This window comes from Crocuta crocuta, unplaced genomic scaffold, assembly GCF_008692635.1.
Source record: "Crocuta crocuta isolate KB4526 unplaced genomic scaffold, BGI_CrCroc_1.0 scaffold39, whole genome shotgun sequence".
Lineage (NCBI taxonomy): Eukaryota > Metazoa > Chordata > Mammalia > Carnivora > Hyaenidae > Crocuta > Crocuta crocuta.
In genome coordinates this window covers 6,783,271-6,810,409 of record NW_027533334.1, presented here as the reverse complement: position 1 = coordinate 6,810,409, position 27,139 = coordinate 6,783,271, and the positions used below count along the sequence as shown (strand labels likewise).

Genomic DNA, 27,139 nt, shown 5'->3' with positions numbered 1-27,139 from the left:
TGTGTGTGTATACATATCACATCTTCCTTACCCTTTTGTCTATCACTAAACATTTAGGTTGATTCCATATCTTGCCTGTTGTAAGTAATACTGCATTAAACATATATTTTTTCGAATTCATGTTTTTTCTTTGAGTAAATACACAGTGGAATTACTAGAACATATGGTATTTCTATTTTTAATTTTTTGAGGACCTCTGTACTGTTTTTCGTAGTGGCTTTACCAATTTACATAACAGTGTACAAGGGTTAACTTTTTCTCTACATCCTTGCCAATACTTGTTATTCCTTGTGTTTTTTATTTTAGCCATTCTGACAGGTGTGAGGTGATATCTCATTGTAGTCTTTATATGCATTTCCCTGATGTTGATCAGAACATTTTCCTGATGTTCTCGTCTGTCTCTTGGTCATCTGTATGTCTTCTTTGGAAAAGTCTCTTCAGGTCCTCTGTCCATTTTTTAAGTGGATTGTTTGAGGGGTTTTTTGTTTGTGTGTGTTTGTGTTTGGTGGCTGGGGTTGTTGAGTTATATAGCTTCTTTATATAGTTTGGATATTAACCCTTTATTGGATATATCATTTGCAAATATCTTCTCCTATTCAGTAAGTTACCTTTTTGTTTTGTTGATGGTTTCCTTCCTTATTCAAAAGCTTTTTATTTTTGACATGATCCCAGTAGTTTAATTTTGCTTTCATTTCCCTGGCCTTAGGAGACATACCTAGAAAAATGTTTCTATAGGGGATATCAGAGAGATTACTGCCAGTGTTCCCTTCTGGGATTTTTATGATGTCTTAGGTCCGTTTTGAGTTTATTTTTGTGTATAGTGTCAGAAAGTGGTCCAGCTTCATTCTTGTGCATGTTGCTGTTCAATTTTCCCTACACCGTTTATTGAAGAGACTATCTTTCTCCATTGTATATACTTGCCTCCTTTGTCATAGATTAACTGACCATATAAGCATGGGTTTATTTCTGGGCTTTCTATTCTGTTCCATTGATCTGTGTGTCTGTCTTTTTGCTGGCACCATACTGATTTGACTACTACAGCTTTGTAGTATATCTTGAAATCTGTAATTGTGATCTATACAGATTTGTTCTTTTTTCCTCAAGATTGCTTTGACTTTTGAGGTTCTTTTGTGGTTCCATAACAAATTTTGTTATTGTTTGTTCTAGTTCTGTGAAAAATGCTGTTGGTACTTTGATAGGGATTGCACTGAGTCCATAGGTTGCTTTGCGTAGTATGCACATTTTGACAATATTCGTTCTTCCAACCCATGAGCCTGGACTATCTTTTCATTTGTTTATAGCTTCTTCAATTTCTTTCTTTAGTGTTTTATAGTTTTCAGAGTACAGATCTTTTACCTCCTTGGTTAAGTTTATTCCTAGGTATTATATTCTTTTTGATGATTTATGCCTATGCTTTACTATGAGTTTTATGGGTTGAGCTCTTCTAGCTAGATTGTTGATTCATTTTGAGGAGTTTTTGTTTGTTTTTATGTATAGTACAAAATAAAACTTCAACTTTTCTTCTTTTGCATGTGGACATACAGTTGCCCCAGCACCATTTGTTAAAGAGACTCTTCATACCCCATTGAGTGGTCTTGGCATGCTTGTTGAAAATTAAGACTTTAGAACAGCCATTATATGCCATGGAATGTCTTTTACACTAAAGAAATAAAATGAAATAATTTCTGATATAGGTCTGTCCCTTACAGGGCCCAGTGTCCAATCAAAGAGTTTACAGTTAAATTACCTATTAGAGTTCAGTGAGTAAAGTACTGTGGTAGATGTATATATAGGCTGGTTAGGATTACAGAAAAGCCACACATCAAAATCAGGATAAATACATTCCATGTACATAGGACATCTTGGGCTAATAGATGTGATAGACACTTAAACAATAAATCTAAAATTGACATAGGTACAAAATAGAACATTTAAAGGAATGATGCACTCTGTAGGTGGGTGTCAGGGAGGGTTTCACATAGTGTGCAGCTTCTGAATTTGTTTCCACAGAGTATGAGTGGCAGGGGTGGAGAGGGACTATTCTGAACTAAGAAAGTGGTAGACCACAGGCTAGGAGTATGAAAATGTGGCATATTTTATCACTTCTGAATACCCAGTATGTAATATTGTGCTTGGCACATAATAGGTACATATTAAATATTTGAGTGAATTAATAGAAGATTGGATGATTGGATGAGTAAGTAGAACTAGCAGATCAGTTGGCTGTGACTGTTTCTGAGAGATGTTGATTCAAATGAAGACGAGACTTCAGACCTGATGTAGCTTAGTAGTGCTGATTAATCTTGATAGAAATATAAACAGAACCTTAATATGATTATATTTTTGTTTTTCAATAGGGATTACAGGTAAAATGCAAAAGATATAGAAAGATATTCAGTGAAGTATAACTTGTGCCCTGCCCTGACCAATAGTAAATAACGACCTTTGTAATGGTTTTCATTTATTCCTTCTGAGTACATTACTCAGCTTCTGTCTTCAATCAAAATGTGTTTCTAGGTATATGTTGGGAAGAAGGGAATTTATGCATAAAAATTATCACATTTTAAAATATGTAGATATCCTAAAACCCCAATTTTTCAGCTAAGGGAATACATCAGGATTCAGTCAAGGCAGCAGAACTATTATAAGTATTATAGCATAGGGGATTTATTGTAGGAATAAGCCTTACTCAATTGTGGAAGAAGCTGTGAATTAAGGATCTAAAGAAGAGACATGTCACCAGCCATGTCCAGCCACTAGAGGGACCCCTGAAGGCAGGTAGGCAAGTCCATGGGAGGGTTGCCTCTGTTTCTTGGGGTGACCCTGCAGTTGGTAGTCTGCAGGGACAATGGTCAGGAAAAAGAGCCAGTCACAGAACCGAGAAGAGGGAAGACAAGCTGGAATCTGCCAGCACATCTGAATTTTACTGTATTTTAAAAAGCATGACTTTCAGAGAATATTGGCCAGTATTTATTTCACTTACCCCTCCAAATCTCGTGCAATTTTCTCTCTAAACTCTGAACCATTCTTAGCAAGTTGTTACAGAACAAAACCACTACAAGAAACTAAGTTTCAGGAGGTTCCTTTCCTTGTGTCACTTAAAAGTAGAGCTAAGTATAGAACCCAGGTTTGCTACCTCTTAGTCACCTACTTTTCTTATACTCAGTCCTCTGACCCCTTACTCTTGGGCTGAAGTTCATTGTTAGTTAATCACTTTTTTTTTTCTCTCTGCAACCATTTTTACTATGCCTGAGTTTATTTTATAACCCGAGGAAATGAAGTGCTGAGAACCAAAAGAGCCTATACTGATGTCTGCCATATGCAGGTTACACATCTAGTCACTGGTGGTGTTTTACATGGGGATTAGTTCTGTGAGGTGTGTTGGGGGGGAATGGTGATGTTTCTTCCTTACATACTGGCCAAGGATGCCCTTGGCAAGCTGAAAGGGCAGCATAGAGATAAAAGGACAGATCTGTCTTGGCCAGTCTTATTCTTTACTTTTTAGCATGGTTAATGACAGATGAGTTGGTAATCAGAAAATATTTGAATTGAATATAATCATCATAATAGTATATTATAAAATGTTAATACTGTCTATAATGTCAGGTAATTTGTGGTCTTCTTACAGGTCCCAACATCATAATTGTTACATATATGAATATAGATAAGAATTCCCTGACTGATCCAAAGCCTTAAATAGTCAGGTTTCCCTCCATCAACATTTTGTTTTTCAGAGAAGGATCCAAACGAGATTACATCCACATTTACTTAAAAGTATATGAACAGGGGCACCAGAGTACCTCAGTCAGTTGAGCGCCCAACTCTTGATTTCACCTCAGGTCATGAACTCGTGGTTTAAAGGATCGAGCCCCACTTTGGGCCCTGTACTGACAGCATAGAGCCTGCTTGGGATTCTCTCACTTCTCTCTGACCCTCTACCACACATGCACGCTCTTCCCCCCTCAAAAAATAAACAAACATTTTTTGAAGTATATATATATAACACATAACTTTCATACATTATCCAGTATTATTCTGTGAGCACTTCACATGGTATATCAATACATATTATCAAAGCTTTAAAAATGAAATAAAATAATATATATTCCCTGATCATTTTTCCCTTGGTAGATTCCCATTTATATCTAAATCAAAAAGGACATCAATAACTAATGTCCTTTCCTTTGAGAAACTTTCAGCAGTCCCCCTGACTTTTCCCTTCTCCATGAAGTTTTATTTTGAAGTTTTTCCTTGAAAGAAGAGTTATCAAGTAGAATTAGATGGAAGAGTTGCACACTATAGATACAAACAACTGGAAACTATAAACAGAGCTACTGACAATTGAACATTTCGGTAAAATTGAATTCTTGGTATATCAATGTAGATACGCTCATAAGATCTTCTTTTAGAGGCTGAAATAAATGTGATTTCCATAAACTTGTGATCTCAATTATAAATATAATAACCATAGTTTTGGTTTGTTTGGATGATGGTAACTTTTGTTTTCAGGGAATGAGAATATTTTAACGTTATTTAATTTTACCAAAATAAATTTTTGCTAACATTTTATTTAAATGTCCCTTACATAAAGCAGTCCTCAATAAATATAAAAGAATTGAGATCATACCATGCACACTTTCAGATCACAATGCTATGAAACTTGAAATCAACCACAAGAAGTCTGCAAAACCTCCAAAAACATGGAGGGTAAAGAACACCCTACTAAAGAACGAATGGACCAATCAGGCAATTAGAGAAGAAATTTTAAAATATACGGAAGCAAATGAAAATGAAAATACAACAATTCAAACGCTATGGGACGTGGCAAAGGCAGTCCTAAGAGGAAAGCACGTTGCACTCCAGGCATATTTCAAGAAATTAGAAAAAGTGCAAGTACAAAATCTAACAGTGCACCTAAAAGAACTAGAGGGAGACCAACAAGAGCACCCTAAACCCAGTAGAAGAAGAGAAATAATAAAAATCAGGGTGGAAATAAACAGTGTAGAATCCAAAGAAACAGTTGAGCCGATCATTGAAACCAAGAGTTGGGTTTTTGAAAAATTAACAAAACTGACAAACCTCTAGCCAGGCTTCTCAAAAAGAAAAGAGAGAGCACCCAAATAGACAAAATCATGAATGAAAATGGACTTATTACCACCAATCCCTCAGAAATCCAAACAATTACCAGGGAATACTATGAAAACATATATGCCAACAAACTGCACAACTTAGAAGAAATGGACAAATTTCTAAACACTCAACCAAAATTCACACGGGAAGAGATAGAAAATCTGAACATATCCATAACGAGTGAAGAAATTAAATCAGTTATCAAAAATCTCCCAACAAATAAGGGCCCTGGGCCAGATGGCTTCCCTGGGGAATTCTACCAGACATTTAAAACAGATTTTATACCCAATATTCTCAAGCTATTCCAAAAAATAGAAATCAAAGGAAAACTTCTGGACTCAAGAGAACTATAGGCCAATATTCTTGATGAATACCGGTGCAAAAATCCTCAACAAGATACTTGCAAATCGAATCCAACAGCACATAAAAAGAATTCACCATGATCAAGTGCGATTCATTCCTGGATTNAAATCATGAATGAAAATGGACTTATTACCACCAATCCCTCAGAAATCCAAACAATTACCAGGGAATACTATGAAAACATATATGCCAACAAACTGCACAACTTAGAAGAAATGGACAAATTTCTAAACACTCAACCAAAATTCACACGGGAAGAGATAGAAAATCTGAACATATCCATAACGAGTGAAGAAATTAAATCAGTTATCAAAAATCTCCCAACAAATAAGGGCCCTGGGCCAGATGGCTTCCCTGGGGAATTCTACCAGACATTTAAAACAGATTTTATACCCAATATTCTCAAGCTATTCCAAAAAATAGAAATCAAAGGAAAACTTCTGGACTCAAGAGAACTATAGGCCAATATTCTTGATGAATACCGGTGCAAAAATCCTCAACAAGATACTTGCAAATCGAATCCAACAGCACATAAAAAGAATTCACCATGATCAAGTGCGATTCATTCCTGGATTACAGGGCTGGTTCAGTACTCGCAAATCAATCAATGTGATACATCACATTAACAAAAGAAAAGATGAAAACCATATGATCCTGTCGATAGATGCAGAAAAAGCATTTGACAAAATACAGCATCTCTTCTTAATAAAGACCCTTGAGAAAGTCAGGATACAAGGAACTTACTTAAACATCATAAAAGCCATCTATGAGAAGCCCTCAGCTAACATCATCCTCAACGGAGAAGAACTGAGAGCTTTCCCCCTGAGATCAGGAACACGACAGGGATGTCCACTCTCACTACTGTTGTTTAACATAGTTCTGGAAGCCCTAGCATCAGCCATCAGACAACAAAAAGAAATAAAAGGCATCAGAATTGGTAAAGAAGTCAAACTTTCACTTTTCGCAGACAACATGATACTCTACACAGAAAATCCAACAGACTCCACCAGAAGCCTACTAGAACTGATCCATGAATTCAGCAAAGTTGCAGGGTACAGAATCAAGTACAGAAATCAGTTGCATTTTTATAGACCAACAATGAAGCAACAGAAAGAGAAATCAAGAAACTGATCCCATTCAGAATTGCACAAAAACCATAAAATACTTAGGAATAAACCTAACCAAAGATATAAGAGATCTGTATGATGAAAACTATAGAAAACTTATGAAGGAAATTGAAGAAGACACAAAGAAATGGAAAAACATTCCATTCTCATGGGTCTGAAGAATAAATATTGTTAAAATGTCATTACTACCCAAAACAGTCTACACATCCAATGTAATCCCAATCAAAATTGCACCAGCATTCTCCTCAAAACTGGAACATACTATCCTAAAATTTGTTTGGAACCACAAAAGACCCCGAGTAGCTNTGTGGAGAAACAGGCACCCTCCTACACTGTTGGTGGAATGTAAACTGGTGCAGCCCCTCTGGAAAACAGTGTGGAGGTTCCTCAAATATTAACAATAGAATTCCCCTATGAACCAGCAATAGCACTGCTAGGAATTTACCCAAGGGAGACAGGAGTGACGATGCATAAGGGCACATGTACCCCAGTGTTCATAGCAGCGTTCATAGCAGTGTTCATAGCAGCCTCTCAACAATAGCTAAAACATGGAAAGAGCCTAAGTGTCCATCAGCGGACAAATGGATCAAGAAGATGTGGCTCATCTGTACAATGGAACACTACATGGCAATGAGAAAGAATGACATCTGGCCATGTCATGGATGGAACATGGATGGAACTTGAGGGTGTTATGCTGAACAAAATAAGTCAGGCAGAGAAGGACAGATACCGAATGTTTGCACGGATAGGAGGATTAAGAGGAACTTAATGGAGGAACATGGGGGAGAAGGGGGAAAGTAGTAGGGGAGAGGGAAGGAGGCAAACCATGAGAGATTCTTGCATGCTGAGAACAAACTGAGGGCTGATGGGTGTGGGGGGGAGGGGAAGGGGAGTGATGGTCATGGAGGAGGGAACTTGTGGGCATGAGCACTGGGTGTTATATGGAAACCAACTTGACAATAAACTATTTAAGGAAAAAAATAAATGTCCCTTAAAAATTATCCTCACATCAGGTTGTAGTTCTTATAGCATTATTCACAGATATTTCATATGTCTTTACAAGTTAATTAGATTCCCTACTGAAAGTTTTGACACGTGTCTGTGTTTTCCTTACCATTTACTTCTCCGACCTTATGATTATTTTTAGTTGGGTTTTTTTGTTTTTTGTTTTTTTGGGTTTTTGTTTTTTTTATTTATTTATTTATTTATTTTTTTTGCTAAACTGAACTGCTCACATCCAACTTTGCCATTATATTCCCAGCACCTAGTAGAGAGCCTGGCACAGTAGTGGATGTTCAGTCCATGTTCTCAAAATTTCACACAGCCGTGAATGCTATGAGAATAATATAGCAGTATATAAGGATAAAGTCCTGCAGGAAATTTCTTTACTTGAGGCCTCAGGGAAGACCTAATCTAATACCTAATGACAAGAATGAGCTCTCCGTGCAAATAACCGTGGAGTGCTTGTTTTGAGCATTCTGGCAGAGCAGAGATCTGGGAGTGTGAATCAGTGTTGCACACTGAAGGGTCATGACTGGCTGACAGGAAAGGAATAATAGGTATAGTTTGGGGTAGGGAAGAGACTACATTATGAATGGCTCTATAGGTCAAAGCCTCTAGTTATATAAAATCCAAAGAGTTTGGATTTTATTTTAATTGCATTAGAAAGTCACTGGGTAATGTTCCTCTTGGGGAAAAAACCCAAAACACCAAGCTAGGTTTTAAACTCTTACTGACATATTTGGTTTTTAAAGTTACTGTAGAATTCAGATTATCCTGAAGAACCCTCTATCTAAAAATAAGAGGAATCTCTATAAATAAGTACAGGTAACCAACTTATAACAAAAACAGAAGAACCTTAGCATAAATTGGCTGAGCTCAGGAAAAATGACCATAGCCTCCCTAAACATGTATTTTCATGAATGCATGTGGCATGCCATCTTGTGTACTGACAATTTCAGAGAACTATACTTATTTACAACCTGCTCTTCCCAGAGATTAACTGAATAGCTTTTGTTTACTTAGATGATTACTTTCCTGTTATTTGTTTAGCACTTTATAATTATCCAGTTGTTTTTATCCTCACACAGGGTTTAATAAATTTTGATGGGTTTAATCCTCTATGTTAGATAATAGGTGCAAATCACTATTCGATTTCCTTGTTTTTTGTGGACAGTGTAGAAATACATTAAGTCATTGTTATACTATACCAGAGAAATATTTCTTCTTCACCTCTCCTAACCTCATATTCCCTAGCATCCTATAGATAATCTGTTTTCTCTATCTGTTCGCTATCTTTTTTCATCATAGGTGATCACCTATTTCACCAAGAGATGTCTGATGGTGGATGTTATTGTATTTATCTGAGCCAGGGCTCATTGTGCTTCCTGAATCTGTGGTTTCTTATGTATCTTCAGTTCTGAGGAATTCTCAGCTATTAACTCTTTGCTATTGTCCCTTTTCCTTACTTTTTATTCTCTCTCTTTTGGAATACCAATTAAATATGTCAGACCTGCTCCTCCATGTCTCTTTCCTTTTAAATTTTCCATTTTAAAATTTAGTACATTCTGGAATTTTCTCAAATCTGGATTTTATTTTATTAATTTTTTCTTGAGCTATGTGTAAAATATTATTTACCATATCTATATATTTCATTTTAGTGACTTTATTTTTTTCATTTCTGGAAGTCCTATTGGTTTTTCAAATCCGTTTTGACTCTTTTGATAACACCTTGGTTTTTTCTTCCTCAATTTTATTCTACCCAGTATGGGTTTAATAATTATAAACAAATTTATTATATTCATATATGGCAATTTCATTGTCAGAAGTTTTTTTTTTCTTTATTGTTTGTTTATTTTAGAGAGAGCAAGCAAGCGAGGGAGGGGCAGAGAAAGAGGGAGACAGAATCTGAAGCAGGCTCCAGGCTCTGAGCTGGAGAGCCTGATGCGAAGCTCAAACCCACGAACCATGAGAACATGACCTGAGCTAAAGTCAGACACTTAATCGACTGAGCCACCCAGATGCCCCTCTTTATCAGAAGTTCTTGATAATGAATTTGATAATGGGGTTGAATTTTCCCCTTGCTAATAAAGAATAATTTGGGGGTGGGGGTATATAAAATAATCTGTGATAAGGAGCTTATCTTTAGTGGTTTTTGTCCCTGAGAATCCTTTTTGTCTGTTTGGGGGCACATTTTCCACACAGGTTTTACATGCATCTATTTCTGACAGATGTCACAGGGTTATGGAAAGTCTGATGCCAGTTTTATATAAATAACTCAGAATGGGTATTCCTAAACCAATACATATAAATTACAGCTATCAAACACACACATGGGGGTTTCCCATTATTTTGCATCTTCTGGGGAGATCTCTGTTTTTTCAGCAAGTTCTCTTCCTAACATAAGTCATATTTTCGTATTCTTCTCTATTTGTGATGGAAAATGCTTTGTAAAACCTTTAAGAGCCCCAGATCTAGGTAGACAGCTCACTTAAAAATCCTTCCCTATTTGGAATGTAAGGATTAGCCTGTTGTCTCAATATGGCCATGGGGAAAAAAAAATTCATTCCCTGCTACACCTGTAAGTAATGTATGTAACATTGGATGTAAACTATACTTAAATAGTACCTTTTTTTATATATTTTAAGTTTTTATTTAAATTTTAGTTAACATATAGTGTAATATTAGTTTCAGGAGTTGAATTTAGTGATTGATCACTTACATATAACACCCAGTGCTCATTATAAATGCCCTCCTTACAGTCCATCACCCATTTTGCCCATCTCCCCACCTACGTCCTCTACAGTAACCCCCAGTCTGTTCTCTACAGTTAAGAGTCTCTTATGGTTTGCCTCCTTTTCTTTTTTTTTTCCTTTTCCCTGTATTTAAGAAACAAAACAGATGAACATAAGGGAAAGGAATAATAATTTTTTTTTAATAATCTATTCCCTTCATTTATATAGAGTAGCTAAGACCTTGAAGTCCTTAACAATGTCGGCTAATTTTTTGCGTTTCACTTGTCTTTTTCGTTTTTTTTTTGTTTGTTTGTTTGTTTGTTTGTTTTTAGTTTATTTATTTTTGAGAGAGCTGGGAGAGGCAGAGAGAGGGAGGGGGAGACACAGAATCTGAAGCAGGCTCCAGGCTCTGAGCTGTCAGCATAGATCCTGACGCAGGGCTCAAACCTACAAACCGTGAGATCATGACCTGAGGTAAAGTTGGACACCCAAACGTCTGAGCTGCCCAGGCTCCCCCTTTCTTGTTATTTTAAATCCTGTGCTCTTATCTAATAAAATATTGGCAGAATTTAATTCTTATAATTATTTTTTCAGTAGTTATATCTTCTGAAGTATTTTAATTTATAAATATTTGTAATGATTTAAAAAAATATGTATCATTACCTCAAAGACTTTCTAAGAAATAATACAAAAGAAAAATTAACATTATGTACCAGAAAAGTTATAGCTTTATAATAAAAGACTGTTGACTTACTAATTTTGTTTTATTCCTAAGGTCATAAGTCTTTCATATGTTGGGTTACTGATTTAATTCATCATATAATGGGGGAAAATATGATATGTATAAGTACTCTTTTTTTTTTTCCCATTGGGTGTTTTAGTTAATTTTTGCTATTATTTGGTTCCCTGCCACCTTTTCCATTTTAAAATATTTTAAAATACATCATATATTTAAATGCTCCCTTATGAGAGCACATCAGATGTTACATGTTTCTCACATTGGCCATTTTATGGAACTTGAGCTATTAAGCTCTAATTATGGTGTCTCTCAGGATCACAACCTTTCCTCTGTATTCACAGATTTTAATACTTCTTCCTGTTACCCTCCATTCACCAGAACTCCTAATTCTCTAAAATTGACTTTCTTGAAATCCAATACTTATGTGTCACAGAACCAGATGATCCAATTTGCTTTTTTGGCAGACACCATGTAAAGGTCTGCCCATTGCAGAATTGAACAAATGATACCAGTACTTTCTATTTTCTAGACTACTCTGGTGAAAAGGATGTAGAAAGACTTGAGGGTTATCGGAGCCTTTTCATGAGATAATTTATGCTAGTTCTCTGATCTCAACTTTATCACTTTAAGTGAATAACAGAGACATATTTATAAGGAATATTAGTTTAAAGGTTCCAAGGAATTTTTAAGATACAGCTTGCTAGTAAAACATAGACATGTATGTGTTTATGTGTGTGTATGCGTATTTCATAAAATGAAAAGTTAGAAAATGTAGACTTGAAGAACTGTACTAGCATAAGCTTTAATTTCTCAATAATGTTTTCTAATTTCACCTTCTGCCATGTATGTAGTACTTTCTTTGAAGTTATTAGCAATTTTTAATGTAGAGTAGAAATATGCTAAATAACTGATCACAGGTGAGAATGTTTAAAGAAAAATTAAAATAGAGGCCAAATGCTGCTCCACTATCAGGCCCAGCAGTGTAAATCTTATTTCCCCTGGGTGGTCTTAGCCTAGCCTCTGATCCTCATTTCCTCATAGGCAATATGGAGCTAGCAATAATTTTTACTTCACATACATGGTTGTTGTGAAGAACCATTCAGTATCAAAGTCACAAAAGCTGTTTCATCAACTGTATATACAGTAATAATCCATGAACTCAGTTCTTAGAACTTAAAAAAAAAGAGGTCATTCAAAGATTAAGAGGATATACTTGTGAACCTAATAAGGTTGGAAAGATGACAGTTGTTAACCAGAAGGTCAGAGATATTAAAAATAGGAAATTAAAATTATTACCAATAGTAAGGTTATTATTGGTAACAAAAGATACTAAATTACTTGTAAGAACAAAAGGAATTAAAAACAAAGTTATTTGTTAAAAGGATATGACTAATGAAATTAGTTGCATCCACATTTCTCAATAATTTTTCCTTATCTTTTATTAATCTGAAGTTAAGAATTGAAGTTGTAAAGCTGTGACTATAAAAAATACAATTAAGCACTCTCAAAATAATAGTGTAATTTTATCATACATGTTTGTAGTGCAAAGACTTGTACAAATTTAATGAGCGAGATCCCTGAAAAAAAATATGGCTAATCATTATTTGCTTTTGTCTTTTAGCATACGGCGGCATCAAGAAAGAAGAGCAATTTTGACTCCCATTTTAACTGATTTTTCTGTCCGAATAACTGGAGCACCCGCTATCATTTTCACCAAAGTAATTTCTCCAGAAAATATGCACACTGAGGTTAGAACTTTATTTAGGTTTCATTTTAGTCTATATAATGGAGTAGCTTCTCTTTGTAAGTTAGGGATTTTCTTAGTGTTAGTGTACAAAATGTCAAATTGCTTGTTATTAATAAGTTATTATAACCAAAAATTATTGAATACTTTCTAGTTCTGTTTAGTTATTGGTTTTCAATTAGTTATTCATAACTACATTAAATCCTCATAATACAATTATTATCCTCATAATAATCCTATTAACTTCTATCTTCATTTTATAGATGAAGAAACTGAAGCCTAGAGAGGCTAACTCAAATAACTTGTCCATATTTTTACGAGTAGTATGTAGCAGAGCATGGTATGAACCCAACTGCTCTGACTCCAGACCATAAACTCCTGACCTCTATAACCTCCTTCTAATGAAAGCAACAACATTGACAGGTAGCTCAGCGTTCTCACATGGATTCCTTCACATGGAAAATTTTACATGAATTACCTTAGTCTTCGCAACATCCTTAAGAAAAAGATACTGCTAGTATCCATATTTTATGGATCCAGAAACTGAGATCAAAAGAGATCAGGTAATGTGACCGTTGTTACTAGCCAGTTACTGGTGGATCCAGATTTCAAGACTGATCACTATGGTATACTGCCTCTATGCGTCAAACAGAAATGTCATAATAATATGATCCATCATAATTTATAAAGTATTCTTCATGGAAATTTTTGCAATGCTAAAAACATAAACTATTTGACCATTCACAGTTATAGGCAGTTATGAAAAGTTCAGAAAAATTAAGATTAAATATATTAATCTAAGCTGATAAAACTTCACATTCATTCTCTGACTGTTTAAAAATAATATTTTTGTAGATGTTATTTTTTTGATGTGTATTATTGACTTATTGGGAAAGGAGGTTAGTATCTTTTCTTATCCACAAAAAATGTATAAAAATTAAGTAGGTCTACAAATATCTTATAGTTATTTAGTAACACGGTTGTTTTAAAATGCATACTATATTTCTTTTCGTCACTACTTGAAGAACAAAATTTCTAACTGTAATAAGTAAAATCAAGGGAGTTGTGGGAGTAACTTAGGACTTCTTCCTAAGTTATTTAACCCAGAATAAAAGGAATATTCATTCCCGACATGATGTTCTTTACGGCTGTATTAAAATCTACTCTAAGCTCTGTAGTTTGCATTTGGACCAGTAATACGTCTCCTTAAATCTGTTCCCTTGGATGACACTAATAAGGATAAGGTTCATTGGACGTTTCCAAGCATTTGAACATTGTCCACATTCACTTCGTGACAAGAGGCAGAACTTCTGCTTATTAAGTGAAGCTTCTGGGTTGCTTTTCACTTCTTTCTTCCTTCCCTGAATGGTTTTCCAACGATGAATGTTCAAGTGACTCAAGTTATGCAGAACAGCATCAGTTAAGTACTAGACATCTACCTAATGCTGCCAAGATTTTAGCAGCTTGAAGAAGTGAAATTAATTAGTCTAGCTATCTTTGGCTTCAGTACTCTGTTTTGTTATAAATCATTTGGAGTGTATACTTTGGAGAATACTCAAACCATACCACTTGTGATTGTAATTGCTTGCCTACAATTGCCTGTTTATATCTCTCTGCCCAGCTAGGTTGCCATTCAAAGCTGACCTTATTCTTTGTGATATCCCTAGCTGTCTGGTATAGTGCATGTTACTTAGGAGATGCTCAGTAAATATTTGTTAGTTTGAATGAATGACCAAGATTATGCTAAAGAATTACATCATCACTTACATATGGAAATGATAGTAGTTTGAGGTATGAAAAACCCAAATGTATATGAAATGGTCAAAAAAAAAATAGCGTTTGTGTTGTTAGTTTGTTTCCCTGCAACTAGCTCATGGCTCAGTGCACAGCAGGACCTTATAAATGTTTATTAAATTAATCCATTAAACTATGTCAAATGGCTGTGCTCCCCATTTCTGCTATTCTCATTAACATATGAACTTGAGTCCCAGGAGAATTCATCAATGTAGTAAAGGTCAAATAAGTAAGAATGATAAATTATCATCTAATAGCCATCATGTATCTTTATCTGTATTCAGCTTTTTATTTATTTATTTTTTGTCCCTTTCAGGAGATTTTAGTGTGTGGCCATTCCTTGGAAGTGAATATAACCACAAACCTGGACTTCTTCCTAAGTGTGGCTCAAGTTCAACTCTTACATCAGTTAATAGTAGCAAATATGACTGGACTGGAACCATCAAGCAAGGCCACAGAGGTAACTATTACCTGATTTTGATTAGTCTTACTGCATTTGTGCCAACTTTGTATTCATAATAGGAAAACTATAATTAAATGCTTTCTGCTAATTATTCTAGATTTAATTTTATTCAAAATATGGTCATAAAATTATATTGGATTGATGTTCTCTATTTTTGAAATTTGTTTGGTCTCTTTTCCTATCATTCACCTTTGCAGAATTGCTATGGCTTAGCCTTAGAAAAGCTTCTGTTAAAATATATGATTTTAGTATCCTGCTGCAATTTTTTAAAAAGTACAATGCAAGAAACCTAGTATAGCTTTCATTTGCTCAGATACATTACAGGGACAGGGCCTCTTTTGGAAGTGAACTTTGTATTTGTACTATGGGAATATCTTCAATAAATAACTTCTAAAGCTTTCGTTTCCCATGCTCAGTGAAGAATGGACACAATCATAAAAGTTGAATGCCTGCCTAGAATTTTAATTTTGATCCGGTGTTGGTTGGAAGCCTGCATTCTAACCACAAAGCATGTCAGTGTGAAACAAAGAAAGCTTCTTCTTAGATGCTTCTCAAGATACGCTTTCTTTCTTTTTTGTTTTGATTCTTCTATAATCCTATCTGTACTTAGGGTACGTCTCCTATAAAAACTCAAGTGAAGAAATCATTTACCTATGAAAAAGGCATTGGTTTTATTTTTGCCAAGAGTTAAACAGAAGACTCTAAGTTCTGTTTATTAAAAAGGAAGGGAAGGAAAAATTGTTCACTGAGAGCTACTTGATGCTAGGCAGCGTGCCAGGCATTTCCATGTAAGTTGAGCATGCTATCTCAACCTTCTTGTGAGACTGATATGGGCATTATTATCATTTTACATATGAGGCTCAGAGATGGTAAGTAACCTGCCTGAAATCATTCATGTATAGCTAAAACATGGTGACACTGAGATTTTAATTTAAGTCTTTCAAGTCAGTGCTTTTTCCATTCTACCACAGTTTGTGTTCTCTAACTATTATATTAGTCTCTCAGTCTTCTTTATTTTTAAAAAAATTATTTCAAAATGATAAAGTTTTTAATTTTTATAACTAGATCATTTCTTACCATCCATAATTTCTGTCTGCTCAATATCTTTCTTAAAAGGGCTGTAGAACTGGGGCTCCTGGATAGCTCAGTCAGTTAAGTGTCTGACTTTGGCCTAGGTCATGATCTCACCATTCCCGAGTTTAAGACCCATGTCAGGCTCTGTGTGGACAGCTCAGAGCCTGGAGCCTGTTTCAGATTCTGTCTGTCTGTCTGTCTCTCTCTCTCTCTCTCTCTCTGCCCCTCCCCAACTCACACTCTGTCTCTGTTCCTCTGAAAATTAGATATTTAAAAGAAAAAAAGGGCTGTAGAGCTATGTGGTCTGTAAAATATCAACTTTTTTCCACTATACATTAGACAATCTATAAGGATGTAATGACCTGAAAATATGACATGACACTGAAATTATATAACCTGAAAATAAATACAGCAAAAGACATTTCCCAATGACACTTTTGATGAAGTCTTTGAAGAAAGTAGAGTTGGAAACAATATTTTACATTCCTCTATTATTTGTTTCAGGTTTATGAATCCCTCACTCACATCAGTGAAATCTAATTCATAGATTTCTAATGTATTTTAGGAATTTATACAACTTAGCAAATTTGTCGTTACGTCTTTACCTACTTACTTTTGACAGTTATGAATAAAGCTGCTATAAATATTCATCTTTAGACTTTTGTGTGGACGTAAGTTTTCAACTCCTTTGGGAAAATACAAAGGAGTGTGATTGCTGGATCATAGGGTCAGAATATGTTTAGTTTTATTAAGAAAAAAAAAAAACAAAAAATACCAAACTGACTTCCAAAGTGGCTTATACAATCTTGCCTTCCCACCAGCAATGAAAGAGAGTTCTGGTTGGTCCACATCCTCCCCAGCATTTGGTGTTGTCAGTGGTCCAGATTTGGGCATTCTATTAGATGTGAAACGGGGTCTTTTGTTGTTCTAATATGCATCTCCCTGCTGATATATGAGGTAGAGCATCTTTTCATATGTTTATTTTCCATCTGCATATCTTCTTTGGTGAAGGGTCTATAAAACTCTTTGGCTCATTTTTTAATTGGGTTGTTTTTTTACGGTTGAGTTTCAAGAGTTTCTGTGTACATTTTGGATAACAGTCCTTCATCAGATGTGTCTTTTGCAAATATTTTCTCCCAGTTTTTGGCTTTTTTTTCATAATTCCCTTGACACTGTCTTTCACAGAGCAGAAGTTTTTAATATTAATAATTTCTTTCATGGATCATGTCTGTGGTGTTGGATCTAAAAAGGCATCACCATACCCAAAATCATCTAGGTTTTCTCTTATGTTCTTTTCTAGGTCTTATAGTTGTGTGCTTTACATTTAAGTCTATAGTCCAAGTCTTGAGTTCATTTTTGTGAAGGGGATAAGGTCTGTATGTAGATTTATTTTTTTTGGCATGTGAATATCTAGTTTTTCCAGCACTGTTTGTTGAAGAGACTGTCTTTTGCTCCATTGTATTCCCTTTGCTCCTTTGTCAAAAGTCATTCGACTGTATTCATGAGGGTCTATTTCTGGGCTGTCTTTTGTGTTCCATTGACCTATTCGTCCATTCTTTCACCACCACCATGCTGTCTTAATCACTGTAGCTTCATAGTAAGTCTTAAAGTATGGCAGTGTCAGTCCCCCCGACTTTGTTCTTCTCCTTCACTAGAGACAGATGGAAGGTATTCTGTCTCTTTTGCCTTTTCACGTACACTTGAGAATCCTTTTGCCAATAACCATGAAATAACTTCCTAGAATTTTTATTAGGATTGCATCGAATCTATAAATCAAGTTAAGAAATCTATAAATCAAGTTAAGAAATGACATCTTGACAATATTGAGTCTTCCTATCCATGAACACAGAATATCTTTCCACTTTATATAGTTCTTTAATTTTGTTCATCTCAGTTTTATAGTTTTCTTATTTGTATCATGTATATTTTTGTTAGATTCATATCTAAATGTGCCATTTTTGGTATGCTACTGTAAATGTTATTGCGCTTTTAATTTCGAATTTCACTTGCTAATTGTTGGTATACAGAAATGTAATATAATTGGTTTTGTGTATTAACCTTATATCTTGCAGCCTTGCTGTAATCACTTATTCATTCCACGAGTTTTTATATGAATTCTTTCAGATTTTCTACAGTGACAATCCTGGCATCCGTGAACAAAGACAGTTCTTTTGTCCTAATCCATAATATTGATATGTCCTTTTCTTGCCTTACTACACTAGCAAGGAACTCCAGTATGTTGAAAAGTAGTGGTGAAAGAGGATATCCTTGACTTCTACCTGATCTTAGTGGGAGAATTTCAAGTTTCTCACTCTAGGTTTTTTGTAGATGATGTTTATTATGTTGAGGACATTTCTCTCATTCCTAGTTTACTGAGAGTTTTTATGAAATGGATATGGATTTTGTCAAATGCTTTTATGCATCTATTCATATCATCATTTGAGTTTTCTTTTTTAGTTTGTTGATGTGATGTATTACATTAATTGAGTTTTAAATGTTAAAAGAGACTTGTATACTTGGGATAAACCCCATTTAGTATAGTATATAATTGTTTTTATACATCATTGGATTACATTCGCTAGTAATTTAAGATTTTTGTGTCTTTGTTCATGAGAGATGGTGATTTGTAGTTTCCTTTTCATGTAATCTCTTTTTCTGGTTTTGGTATTAGGGCAGTGCTGACCCCATAGATTGAGTTAGGAAATATTTCTTCTGCTTCTTCCCTCTGAAAGAGATTGTAGAGAATTGGTATAATTTCTTCCTTAAATGTTTGCTAGAAATTTGTGACTCCATCTAGGCCTGATGCTTTCTTTTTTAGAGGTTATTACTGTTTAAGTTTCTTTAATAGAAACAGGCCTATTCAGATCTTCTGTTTTTTCTTGAATGAGTTTTGTCTGATTGTCTTTCAAGTAATTGGTCTGTTTCCTTGAAATGGTCATCAGTTATGTGGACAGGGATGTGTTCATAATATTCCTTTATTATCCTTTTAATTTCCATAAGATCTGTAGTGATATCCCCTCTTTCATTTCTGATACTAGTAATTTGATTCTTCCCTCTCCACTGCTCTTATTTTCTTTTTTTTTTTTTTTTTTTTTTTTTTTTTTTTAGTTAGCCTGGCTAGAGGCTTTTATTGATTTTATTATTTCTTTTCTTCTGTTTCCTTTGGATGGTGATAATATTTCCAGACAGTCTTTGACAAGGTTGCATTTGAGAGATTAACTTTAAAAGTTATTCAAGAATGTGGTGAGTGATTTTTGTTAATAGAGGAAACATTTACACTATAAACAAAGGGGAAGAAAGATGGACAACCTTTGGAAATATAAGTGAAAACAGTGGAACAATCTAAGGATTATTCCTTTAATCAACACTTATTTTTAATTTTGATTGTATGGACAACTAACACAAAAACTCTCAAGTACGTAGCTAAAAGAGAAGCACTTCAGGGGCACCTGGGTGGCTCAGTCAGTTAAATGTTCAACTTCAGCTCGGGTCATGATCTCACAGGCCCTGCATTACGCTCTTTGCTGTCAGTGCAGAGCCAGCTTTGGATCCCTCCCTCTCTCTCTCTGCCCCTCCCCTGTTCACTCTCTCGCTCTTTCTCTCAAAAATAACTAAAACATTAAAAAAACAGAGAGAGAAACATTTCAGGCAATAAAATGACCAGTTGTTGATTTAGGCAAATGCCTCTCATGTTAGCCAAAACTTTTCCAATATATATTGGCCCTGAACAATGTACTCTGAATGGGGTGAGGCCACTGGATCCTTCAGCCTATATTTGTATTCTTTGATTTTCAGTGTCCCCTTCGAGTGCTATGACTTTCATGATTGCTGACTTCTAGAATGTTTCTCTCTTTTAAATTAACCTTTTCTTGTTTCTCTATACATATTACGACAAGCTGAGAAAGAACACATACAAATAAACATTTAATATTCAAAAAGCCAAAATGTATTTCATATTTAAAAAGTACATGTCCCTTCATACTCCATTCTATAATTCATCTCTATGATGACAATTGGTCCCAAAACACAAGAGCAACAGGAATGTTATTTGGGTTTCTTACAACCTAGTTCCCTGCCATTTACATAAGGTTGGAGTCAACCTCCTAGATAACTTCATAGTCAAATCCAAATGTACAATTCTGACTTTTCTCTGGAAACAGAGCTCCACTACCCCTCCTTGATTTCTTTCCCATTGTTTAACAGGGCTGTGGTGATTTACATAGTTGGTTTACTCTTTAGAAGATTCTTTGCCTTCTTGCAAGATAATCTTGGTCTCATAAAGGCCCAATCGTATGAAAGTGATTATTAGTAGTATATTCATGACATTGATGCAAAGGGAATTAACAAGAGAGATTAGTAACATGGACCAATAAATGTCAAGAAATATTTGAAAGAGAATGTGAATAAACAGAGAACTAAAGAATTATAATTTGGGCAACTCTGTCTATGGAAGAATAATGCAGGCCATTTTTATATAATAAACGGTTAAAAATCATTAAAAAAATTTCCTAATGCAGGAAACATTATAAGGTATGCAGTACATTATAAGGAATTGTTCAGAAACAAAACAGACAAATCCTACCTTTATATCATTTTATTTCAGTTGCTGTCACCCAAAAAATACAGCATAAAGAAAGATGATTTGTATCACATTTTAAAGTATTAGACTACTTTAAAGTGAGATGAAAACTGAGTAGTCTGTCTGAACCTGTGAAACCATAAGGAATATAGATAAGATACTACAACTAGCCTGTTAACTTGAAATGATTAGTTTATTTTTATAATGTAATGTTATTTTTATCAAAGTAGTACATGAACTACTGTTGCTAAGCTAAATATATCAAAATAGTATCAGTCTACTTTCTTTAAAATGTTTTTTAATGTTTATTTTTGAGAGAGAGCATGCACACAGCAGGGGAGGGGCAGAGAGAGAGGGAGACACAGAAACCAAAGCAGACGCCGGGCTCTGAGCTGTCAGCACAGAGCCCGACACAGGGCTGGAACTCACGAACTGCAAGATCATGACCTAAGGCAAAGTCAGATGCTCAACTGAATGAACCACCCAAGGGCCCCTAAAATAATTTTAATGTTTATGTTTGAGATATGTAGAGAGAGACAGAACATGAGCCGGGGAGGGGCAGAGAGAGATGGAGACAGAATGTGAAGCAGGCTCCAGGCTCTGATCTGTCAGCACAGAGCCCATTGCAGGGCTCGAACTCCTGAGCCATGAGATCATGACCTGAGCTGAAGACATATGCTTAACCAACTGAGCCACCCAGGAGCTCAAAATAGTATCAGTCTCCTTATAACTCGACTTCATCCTACTTTGCCACTTTTTACTCTTCTGGTATTTATCTCCATATGTCTGAATAAAATGAATAGACTACCATCTCTTGATTTACTCGTATTAGTATTACATATTCACTTGCTATTTATTGTAGATAAGGATTCCATCTCTGATACTTCCTTCCACTCTTCCATCTTCCCAATATTCTTATATCATAATTTTATATCATATTTTTAAAGTCAATAAGAACTATTTTCATTATAAAGGCTATGTAAATATTGTTTATTGTTTAAGTAATAAAATGTGATTTTATTTCCTGTGATTGTTTTTCTAAATTTAATTATTGACACATTTTTTATTTGCTCAGGTTTTTTTTTTTTTAAATCTCTGCTTCATTTATCTTTCGTTCCACCCCATACCCAAGCCCCACCAATGACTCTTTTTAATGCCAACAATTTAATTTTTCACATTTGCAACTTAGAAAATAATGCCACTTACTCCCACCCCCCTCAATCAAAGCAGTTTTTCCTAAGTTCTTCTTTCTTCCTTCTCCATTCTGGACTGGTAGTTCTCTAAACCTGCTGCCACTGGACAAATAGAGTCAGATTAGAGAAGACTGTGATTTTTGAGGTCAGTGTAAAGTTAGAGAAGTCATAGGGTATCAAGTAACTAATTTGTTTTTCTGTATATAAATTAGAAAAGTTGCCAATATCTTTATCCCACCATTTAAAATATCAAGTATTTGAGTTCCTATATAGAAATATATTCATATAGAAAAATAATACAATAGGATTATGATGTATATCTAACAGTTTATTTGGATGTTTTTCTAGTTTGCTATAAAACAGTATAATATGTTGGATTTTCTGTTATGTACTGTGATTGATTGTATGTATACCATGTGGAGTGGTGGTGGAAGTTGTTTTTTTCATGGTTTTGTTACTATTTTAGTGTGGAAATAATTTGCTTTGGAGTTATTCTTCATTTTGGGGATTGGTTTTTAGTCATTGGCAATAATTCTTGTAAGGCATACCTGACCAACCTAAGGATTGCTAGGAATAATTAGAACTAGGAACTTAAGAGTAAAGAAGAGGGGAAGGGACTTTGAGTGGTGGTGCAGGAACGGAGGTTTTTTGGAGCAGAACATTAGACAAGATGAGGGAAATAGAGGCAAAGTACACCCTGAGAATACAGGCGAGTGGAGGTGAGGATTGAAAGCAGGAACTGAGACCATTATGGAAGAGAATGCTGGTGTTTTGATTCTTGATGTAGGCATGAATAGGAAAGCCTATATCAGAGTTTACATATTTCTGTATTTAAAAAGGAAATTGGAATTTTGGGTGATGTGCATGTGTTGATTTTTCATCAGTGTTGCTATGCTGAGTATTTGTTTCTCTTCAGAGGCACCTGGATCTATCACTTGTAACCAGGCAATAAACACAGGCACAAATAAAATATGGATTCAAGCAGAGCCTTAAATGGACAAGAGGGCCTGTGAGGAAATACCCTGAATTTCTTAAAATCTAGACCTGGAAAAGATATTAAGTATTTTATTGCCTATCCTCTCCAAGAGAAGGACTTCTTAGGTGCATTGAACTCCCACACCTGTCTTGATTTTACTTATGCCTTATAGATATTAAAAATAGCATAGTTGTCTCTTGATAAACAAGCTTATGCTTAGAGAGAAACGCATCTTAGTTGCTTCAGGGTACATGCTGAACATCAAGAAAACCATAAAAATTTTAATTTTCTAGCCATGCTTATGTTTATCTCATACAAATTTCTTGAACAGAAATCCAGTGAATGTATTAAGTTTTCCTAAGGCTCTCTTAAACTGCCTGTCCTGGTCATGTTCAGCAATATTCATTGAGGGCTCACCATATACCAGATACACTGGCTGCAGACTGAACAATGTATGCAAAATAATACACTGTGATTCCTGCCCTATAGGATTTTATAATCTGGTTGAGAAATAAAACATAGGTTGATGAATTTATAACTAAGAACTCAAAGCAGTAAATGAAAAGTATTAAACATGCCCTATGGAAAATTAATGTTACAGGAGTATAGGAGTAAGTATAGGAGGAGATTTTAGACCATGTGGTGAGAGATCTAGCTTCATGGGGAAGTTGGAATTGAATAGGCAGAGAAGAATAACCTATTTATTTACTCAGTAAATATTGAAACTTTCCTTTGTATCAAACATTATAATGGATATTAGAGTGGCAGCATAAACAAAAGAGATAAAGTTTCTGCTCTCATGTTCTAGTGCTCATATATTTCATGATGGAGATAGACAACAATAAATAATTGGAGCTAGATCAAGATATATAGTCATTTTTAATTACACCCCCCCACACACACACAAGCTAGTTGCATACATCAAATATGTTCCCTTTCCATCAGCCCAAAGTTAGTCATGTGATCGCACCTAGCTGCAAGGGAAGCTGAGAAATGTAATCTTTCTTTGTTTTTTCTTTTAAAGTTTATTATTTATTCTGAGAGAAAGAGAGCACAAGTAGGGGAAGGGGCAGAGAGAGGGAGAGAGGATCCCAAGCAAGCTTCACATTATCAGCACAGAGCCCGATGTGGGGCTCAAACTTGTGAAACTATGACCTGAGTCGGCCGCTTAACTGACTGAGCCACCCAGGCACCCATGAGAAATGTACTTTCTAATACATGACCATGTGCCATACTTAAAATTATTTTACTATGAAAGAAGAGGATAATGAATATTGTAATACAACTGACAGCCTTGGCCACAGAGACTTCAGGATTACCTGGTATCCAGAGCTAGAATATTCCTTAGAAAGTTTTGACTCTCTTCAGTACTCTGAATATACCATCAACTAAAGCCTAAAGCTATATAACATATAAAATGGCAGAAATACTGTTGGCTTGCCAATTGCTCAGTGCTTCTATAGGGACAAGTATTATCTTTACCCAGTGTTTCTAACCCTCTTGATCTGACAGTAGAACTTCCTTTCCTTTGGCTAAACAGCATTCTCCTGTATGGTTTTGCTGGGGATTCCCAGTAGAGGGTAGACATGAGACAGGCCTGGCCAATCATTGCACTCCATCTCCCTGTCATTTATTGGCCCACATATGGGCACACTACTCAGGCCAGGGTGGTATTTTATATGAACACACTGAGAAGAATAAACTTTTGTGTGAATTACTAAGTCCAGATGTTATCATACTGGAGCTTTCCTTGACCATGCTCCTCTCTTCTTTACCACTATCACACGAAGAAAATGTCTCTGTTTTTATAAAGAAAGAGAAGAAAGGAGTTAGACTCACAGAAATAAAGGAAACTGAAAGATGGAGAGAAAAATTCTTCGACGTCATTTGACTCCTTTGAAACAGTTCTAGCCAATGAGATGTAAAGAGAAGTGTTCAATGGATTTCTAGGAAAGTCCTTACCTTCTTGCTTTTCCACCTTCTTGGAATAATGACAGTGGAAGTTACCAGCTACTTGTGACCATGAGGCAAAGCATGATGACAAAGATGAGGACCAAAACCATACACTAAGAATAGCAAAATGGAGGGTAAAATGATCCTGAGATGCAGGTGACATCATGGAGCCACTGTAACTGGCACTAGACTTTAAGTTATGTGAGGAAAATAAGCATAAATTAAGCCAGTAACTTTTGGTTTTCATAACTTTTACATAAAGCCAGACAAAAATCTCACTGATACAGACCATGTTAAAGTATTCTAAGATGTAAATGATAAAACCCAGAGAAAGTGCTGAGCACACAATACAGTTTGGTACATAATAAGCTCTTACAGTATAAGTCGATAAATGGATTCCTTCATTCATAAGAATTCCTCTGTCTGTTCATAGAGATAGAAAAGAGAGATGTATACAACATACACATCAAAATTGGTGAATAATTTTATGTTTAATGGAGACAGGTTGGGTACATATTGTGGAGGCCTGGAATACTGGACTTAAATGTTTTAAGTAAGCAAGCAGTAGAGAGGAGCTGAAGTTAGTTGAACTGTAGAATAACTTAAACAGGTGTCCTTTTGAGCTCAGACCCACTTTAAGACTGAACTTCTCAGTTTTTGTCTAACACTGGTAGTTAAAATAGTAATATTATAGTTACCTTTGTTCTAATGCAATACAATATATTGTATTCTAATATAGTATCAAATTATTTCAGTTAGGATTTGAAATAGCTGTAGCATATATCACCCATTGTTTCCAGGGGCTACAATTATTCTTAAAAAAAGAAAACACAGTGTACACTCTTTTAAAATTGACTAAACAGAAGAATGAGAAGGCTGAGATTGCCCTGGGTGATGTTCATCTGGCTGCAGTAATTCCTGGCTAGCAGGTAATCGTCCTATTAAGCCCACTTACAGAAGTTGTGTGTGTAAGGAGTAACACATGCTCATTTTCAAATCAGTGTGTTAGAGTAAATAAAAATTTATAGCAAAATAAAAACCATATTTTTAGGGGCAAAGAATAGAACCGCATCACTGGGCATCTGAAGGTGGGGTTCTTTGATCCACGCACTACATATCCTGTAGAAGAATGTAGACAATTATAACACTAATTGAGCATTTCTTCCTTTGCCCTCTCCTTCCTCCTCCACTTAACCGTTTGGCTTTAGCCACATCCTTAGCTCTCCTTTCCTTTCGTTCTCTGGTAATGACTTACTTGGTAATCCATCCAATGCATGCTCGGTACCTGTTCTTACACTCTCTTTGATAGCTAAAAATTCTGTTTTTTGAGAATCTTATTTACAAAAAAATTTACTGTAGCCATCAGAAAATATACAGTACTTACTCTGTCCCACTAAAGTAATGTTTCTATTTCCCCAGAGTTTCTGTTATCATTTATTGTATTTGGCTTGTCTATAGCTATCTGAAGGAAAGAGAACTACATAAAGCACTATATCCAACTGTCTATGAAGCATGATAAAGTTACATTTAAAAAATATAATGTTATACTTAAGCTGGTCGGAACAGGTAAAAACCCCTGAGTTATATCTCATCTCTGTTCTCAATTAGCTCCTCTCCTCTCAAGATTGCTATTCCTTCAATCTGTTCTATGTTAATATTTTTTGCTACCTGTACTAAGTTATAGGTCTTTTCTCTGAACCAATCTTGTCTCTTTAGGAACTGCTCCTTTCTCACATTTTTTCCTTAATTTCCAATGCTTTCTTTTAATACCTTATTCCTTATGACCTACAAAAAATGCTTGTATATAAGGAGAAATACTCTAGGAAAATAGTTCATAAATAATTCATTATTATCTTTTCTGAGTAAAAATTTGATAAATGAGTTAGCTGTTCAAAATTACTGAGGTTCCATCATTTGCTGGGTTTTCTATATGACAGTTTGTTCTAACAAGCAAGCCTCTGGGATTTCAACTACTATTACATAAAAGAACCAACTTTTAAAAAAATATTAACATCAGAGCCATGGGAATGTATATAATTCTCATCTAAGATTTCATACATTTTTAAATTGCTTATTTCTAAAACTTTGGCTCTTCTTCAAAGGCTTTCTGCAGCAAATGACTAAAAATCCTCTCACAGAGTATAGAGGTATATAAAATAAACACCAAAGCCTAAACCCAGTAACCTTCCTTCTATACTTTTTAAAGTTCCTTGACTTCACCAAATGTGCTATAGATGCCTTCCCACCTTTCTTTCTAAAAATTGGCCCAT

At 35.1% G+C, this 27,139-nt stretch overlaps 1 protein-coding gene across 1 annotated transcript in view; it reads left to right on the top strand.

The window, feature by feature from the left end:
* Positions 1 to 27,139, top strand: part of VPS13B (vacuolar protein sorting 13 homolog B) — a 761,997-nt gene that overhangs the window by 478,237 nt on the left and 256,621 nt on the right. Inside the window, exons 32-33 of the mRNA XM_077748161.1 lie at positions 12,715 to 12,841; positions 14,948 to 15,091. Coding sequence (XP_077604287.1) covers positions 12,715 to 12,841; positions 14,948 to 15,091 — 271 coding nt within the window. The remainder of the gene's footprint in view (positions 1 to 12,714; positions 12,842 to 14,947; positions 15,092 to 27,139) is intronic.